General features: G+C 34.2%; 1 protein-coding gene across 1 annotated transcript in view; it reads left to right on the top strand.

Moving 5' to 3' along the window:
• The window catches only part of LOC755067 (WD repeat-containing protein 3), a 29,184-nt gene extending 23,265 nt beyond the window's left edge, over positions 1–5,919 (top strand). Inside the window, exons 20-25 of the mRNA XM_030995469.1 lie at positions 130–291; positions 856–906; positions 1,313–1,356; positions 2,278–2,406; positions 2,842–2,935; positions 3,398–5,919. Coding sequence (XP_030851329.1) covers positions 130–291; positions 856–906; positions 1,313–1,356; positions 2,278–2,406; positions 2,842–2,935; positions 3,398–3,553 — 636 coding nt within the window. The 3' untranslated portion in view covers positions 3,554–5,919. The remainder of the gene's footprint in view (positions 1–129; positions 292–855; positions 907–1,312; positions 1,357–2,277; positions 2,407–2,841; positions 2,936–3,397) is intronic.
• Positions 5,920–6,229: the final 310 nt, after the last annotated feature.

The raw sequence follows: 6,229 nt of genomic DNA on the forward strand, positions 1-6,229 counted from the left end.
ACAAATTTATTCTACGAATCCCCAATTTTAGTAGATTTGCTCTGGTTCAGAATAGACAATATTTTCCTTGAAATCTCATCTAGTTTATATGCTAGGGTCACTATTTGTACCTCTTATGTCTCAAAACAGATTGCAGGGGAGCCCACTGGAGGAGAGGTGTCCCTACCAGAGAAGAGAACAGTGGAGACATTGAGAGGAGCAGAAAGACTGATGGAAGCACTCAACTTATACCAGGAAGAGATGGCCAAGATGGAAGATTATAAGGAGAGGTGTGAAACAGCGGGAAAAGAGGTAAGGAAAGAAGGGGAGAGACAAAAAGACAGACACCTAGAGGTAGAGAAAGAGAGAAAAAAAATAAAAAGGTGAGAGAGAGTTGAAGAGATCGATTGAGAAGAAAGTCATGGTAAAGAGGGGAGTAACAAAAATGAGAGAGAGGCAGAGACAAAAAAAATGTATTGATACTGAATCTTTTTATTATAAAGATGCAGTCTTACCTGCAAGATAATGAAAATAATAATATACAGATGTAGATAAAGATGAATGGGAAAAAAGGAGATAAAGATGAATTAACAGAAATCATACATAACATTACCAGAAAGCAATGCAGAAGGTTGATGATTATAATGAAAAATACAAGTGGCAGGAAAGAAGTAAAGCAATAAAGAGCGCAACAGTTCTTAATAGAGAAGACATCACAGGAGTGATCTGAACATTTACCTTGTATGTTTTATTTACTGCATTCATCGTTAGCGCATGGTGGTAAGCGCTTTATGAGCACTGTTTTTATTATTTTTATTATTTCATTATTATTTACAATCTTGTATAATTTATTGTATTTTCTTCAATCTCTACCAGCTCCCACTCCCAGACAAGCATCCTATTCTCATGGCATTTGGAAACCTAACTGTAAGTATACTGATTTCAGTGAGTTCATTTACAGTTATGTTATGCTTGCTGTAGGTACATCATGCTATTTGATATCTTGCATAGAGATTGTTATTCATGATAATGATGTTGTTGATTCTGGTTATTGTGGTAGTAATGATTATAATTATGACAATTATGGTATTAATTCAGACAAATATTTTGTATCTAGGCATGAATAAAAGAGTTTGAAAACAATTTACAGGTCAAGTCTGCATCCGAAAATGATAGAGATAGTTACAGTGATGATGATGCTATTGATAATGATGATAATGACGATGATGATGATGATACTACTGATGGTGGTGGTGGTGATGCAAATTGTAGTGTTACTGAAGTATAATTGTTCTTCTCTCTCTCTCTCTCTCTCCTGTCTCGTTGTTTACAGCCCCTCAGATATGTTGGAGAAGTCATCAAGAAGATAAAATCAAGGTACTTTGATTAGTTTGTACGGTGTTTCTTTCTGTATTTCTCACTATTTCTTTCCTGTATATCATTCATTTCCTCTATATATTGTATTTCTTGGTACCACCAACCCACTACTACTCACCCCACACATAGATTTGCATGTAATATCTATATATTTTTTTTGTATGTGTTATTGTTTAATTTTAAAAAAACTATTGTAATTTGATATTGTAATTTTAAGCAGGGGATGATCCCCGATAAACCTCTGTGGTTTTTGATCACCCCCTCTGCAGGTTCATCTTTTGTTGTAATGCTTTTATATTTGATTGTAATTTATACTGTCTTTTATGAATCTGTGGAAATAAATGAAATTGAAATTGAAAAATTGATTTAAGCCTCACATGATAACCTAATGCCCAAGGAATCCCTCTCAATAAAGACAATATCATTCTTAAAGGGAAATCCAAAAATAATAGCAAACTACCCTAGAGGAAAATAGAAAAATCAGAGAAGTAAAAGAGTGAAAGTTTGAATGAAATTGGACAAAAGATGAGATAGTTACAAATTTCTGAAAGTTTTAATCACTATAGGTATGGGCTCTTCAACTTGGCTAAATTAGTAGTAGTAGTAGTATAATGGTTTTATTAGAACAACTGCAAAATGTTAGCCCGAGAGCTTAAATTACATTGCAAGTTTTACAAGCTCAGTTTTAAAAAGCATTTCAACAAAACTTAGATTAGTAAGGTCTCTTTGATGTATATGTAGTGGCGGACAACTTTCCCAGTTGTTACAATACAAAATGACTATAACTTAAATTTTTGTTTTGTTAAATGTCTGACTTGGGAGGATCTTTTATTTTTACAAGAGTAGTGGTAGATTAAAGACTGACGTAAATGTTAATGTGATGAATAATACATGTATCCTTGACTGTGTATTTGATTTCAGTGAACTGGAAGAAAGCTTACTAGTCTTGCCTCTAGACTATGTTCTTCAGTTACTACCCATCCTAGAGACACTCATCCAAGAATCCAGAGAAGTGGAGCTGGCCTGTAGATGTCTTTTCTTCTTGCTTAGGTTAGTTGCAAATCAGGTTTCTTGTGTTAATCTTGATAAAGGGAAAGTCAATTAAAGAATGAAGGTGACTTGAATTTATGCATAAAAATAGGAGCAGCTGATCAGTGAAAGTTTTTATGTTGCTAATTTCCATTTGATGGGTTTTAACTGATGAGCTTTTTCATACCATTTTTTTATATTTCTGTTACCGTTTTTATTTCCTCTTCATTCTTTCTCATATGTTCTCAGAATTTTATCCAACCTAATACTGATCTGTCTCTCTCATTTTCTTCTTTAAATAAAATCAAGTTAGAAATCAGCATGCAATGTCCAAAGATATATTTTGCTAAGTATTCAACTATTTAAAACAGTGGTGGTCATTAAGTGCGGTCAACCACAACATGTACGAATATAATTTGAAGTTAAATTATGATTTGTGTTTGTGTTTTACCATAGGATACATCATGGTCAGATAACGTCTAATCAAACACTCCTACCCATGATAGACAGACTGAGAAAGACAACATTAACAAAGGCTAAAAGACTAAGGGTAAGTTATGGATGGAATATATCCTGCAGTATCTTATTTTTTATTACTGTTATAAATGTCAAGTAATTGTAGTTAATTGTACTTGAAATATCCAATCATACTTGCTAGGTTTTATGGTGGTCAACAGGTCTTAAAAGGTAAATCCAAAAGGATTGGAAAGACTGTCATACAGAGGCAATTTCAGTTGTCTTGTGTGTCCCCTATTCTGCTATGCAAACGTTGCAACGATAATCTGAATGCGATACCCTGAGGCAATTCTTCTTCTATTTTTATTCATTTAACTTTCCATCGCCAAGATTCAACCCACTTCATTAATTTGTGTGCGTTCATATAGTAAACTTGATGCCAGGGTTGCCTTACCATTCAACAGGATATGCCACTGTTTTATTGATTGCTATCCTGTTTTTTGGAAGGCATGCAGAACAATTAAACTACTTTTTCTTTTCTTTTTTTTATTTCCAGGACACCATAGGCTTCAATCAAGCCGGTCTTCAGTTCCTTAAGGACAAGCTAGAAGCCGAGAATGAAGTTCAACTCTTCGCCGATGCGACCGCTAACTTCCAGACTAAGAAGAGGAAACAAAAGAAAAGAGCAGATAGAGCTATCCTAAAATTATGATAAATCCCAGAATGACCACATGAACTGTATCTTTAGACTGTTTTGAAATGAACTAAAATGGTCATTAAATCATCAATCTACAAGAAATGTTTGATCCAAGAACTGCTAGTGATCAGAGATATCCAACTCTCGACACGATATCAACTACTTTCTAAAATTCAACCTCAGCCAATTTCAATAGCATTGTGCATCACCTATTGAAATGTGCAAACATGACCATGACATTCTATTATGTTATCCATACAGCATTGAAATTGCCCTTGGTTTTTTTTTTTGTAATGGTTGCGATAAAAAAATTTCCAACATTGATTAAACTGACACCTGCTCCCATGTCAGAACATATTTTTGTATAGCCTTGTGCCGTCTGTAAATTGTTAATTAAGGACTGTCACATTTTCAAGTAAAATAGCTTTCATCTTTTCATGGATTTTGCACTAGATTATTCTCAGGGTCAGTATTTCATGGGTAACCCAAGCATTAATTGAATACCAAGCCGTACAGCACAAATTGTGGTTGAAGAATCCTAACCTTTGCTAATGGGTTATTTGCAAAACAAAGTGCCCCTGCTACTTACATGTACCTTGATTTGAAAAGACATGAATAATTGCAGAGTGTTGTAGACAAATGAACTGTGTTGTTTTGGATTGAGTACATCATCGTCAGAACTTAAAAGGAAGTCAGAATACAGTACCAGTAATGTGTTGAGCCTCTGGATAGCAATTAGCATGTTAACAGTACATAGTGCTGAAGATTCTTACTCCAATCACATGGAATCAGTTCCAGGAAAACCTTGATGGGTGTCTGCATACATGTAGGTGCAACATAGCTTGAGGCTACGTAGGCTGGGAGTTCATTAGATGGAGTTAGCTTCAATGTACAAGGATACTCTTGACTAATGAGAAACACATTATAAGCTGAGTGCTCTGTGACCTACGTTCATGGCTCAAGCTATGTTACACTTACATGTATGCAGATATCCATCAAGGCTTTGTTGGAACTGATTTCGTGCGATTGGTGTTTGAATCTTCAGCAACATGTACAACAAAGTTATTCATACCTGTTGGAAAATTTGATGTTTTTCTGTTTTCATTTTAACTTGTTGAATTAAGGCCTGCATTTAATTCTTTTTGATATAAGCTTTAATATGTCACATTCTGAAGAAACATAAATCAGGACAAATACATTTTCCACATAATACAAAAAATATGACACTTGAATAATGCAGTCGTTAACTGTATGTGTAGCTTTTAGTGAAGTTTTAGTGAATCTACGATTGATGTTGATCTATGGAAGGTAAATGAAATGAAATCATGCAGAATGATTGAGTTTATGTACTTGTGATTTTAGATTCGAAATCTGCAATTACATCACCTCAGGTACAATATGGTATGTTCAGAGGAGTCCTGTGCTTCACTTTTTTGTTTAAATAAATCTTATAACACACGGATAAATGAGTACATGTAGGAACTCTGTTGCGCACAGCTGCTTTTTCACCCCCCCCCCCCCCTATTAATTTAGTACTCACATAACAGCATATTAGAAACAAGCTTTAAGACCTGAGGTGAATCTTCATTCACATTAGATTTTAATCTGTTGCACATTAACTGAACTCTGATGAACTAGGTTGTGCTTTAAAAGTTGAATAAGAAGAGGGAAAGCTGCTATTAAATCACCTTGAGTACAAACCGGTATGTTCCAAAGATTCTTAAACAGATACAGACCAAGGCTTGTGTATGTTTGTACAGTTTGTACAGTAAGTTCTTAAACCTTCCAAACCATATGTGATGACACATTAATCAGATAGCACTGGTATGCTTATCTGATAAGGTGCAACCCAAAGAGAGGAAATTGTGTAAGTGCCCTCCCCCCCCCCCTCCTCCCCCTCCTCCATTCATGTTCTTCTCTCCTTTTCTTTCTTTCTATTATGACCTTGCCTAGCTATGTGTATATTTATCCCTTGTGATGAACAAACCAATAAAATGTACCTCCACTCTCTTTGTAAAGGTGCGGTATATTACATTCTCCTTTTCAGTGTGATGATTGGCCCGGAGTAATTTTTACAATTTTTACAGCCCTTTGAGAATTTTATTACCCATTCGACATTTTACTATACTGGAAGAAGTTGATTTCCCAGACATTTGTGTAAGGATGTTCTGATGTAGGAATAACTCTTATTATGTAACTTTATGTATTACTTGCATTTAGAATAATGAAATGTGATACCTAAAAGTTGGTGATACAAGTCTTATTATAAGGCCACTAAATATGGATGCAATGGAATTGATGATATAAAAGAGAAGTTTTATCATATCCAATCATGTCCAAGGTTTTTATTTGAATAAAAAAGGAAGAAATATTTAAACTCATTTTGCAATTGTTACAAATTTCTTTTGTTCCCATGTTTTTTCTGGTTTTAACATTTTTTTCCCTCTGTTTGCCTCTTCCATGACGATTTATTTTTTCACAATATTTACATGTTATACATATTTACAAACATATTTACAGACATACAATACACAAACAATATATATCAAAGCTGAACAATGGAATATTTGCTGGAAATTATAACGTTTCAATTTTTTCTTCACTTCTTTGACTACAACATATCAATTATTATCTGCAATAAAAATATTTCAATATACAGGGGTCTCACTAAAAGGGGCATTTTCCACATCT

This window comes from Strongylocentrotus purpuratus, unplaced genomic scaffold (genome assembly GCF_000002235.5).
Source record: "Strongylocentrotus purpuratus isolate Spur 01 unplaced genomic scaffold, Spur_5.0 spur5_scaffold_21, whole genome shotgun sequence".
NCBI classification, from domain to species: Eukaryota; Metazoa; Echinodermata; class Echinoidea; order Camarodonta; family Strongylocentrotidae; genus Strongylocentrotus; species Strongylocentrotus purpuratus.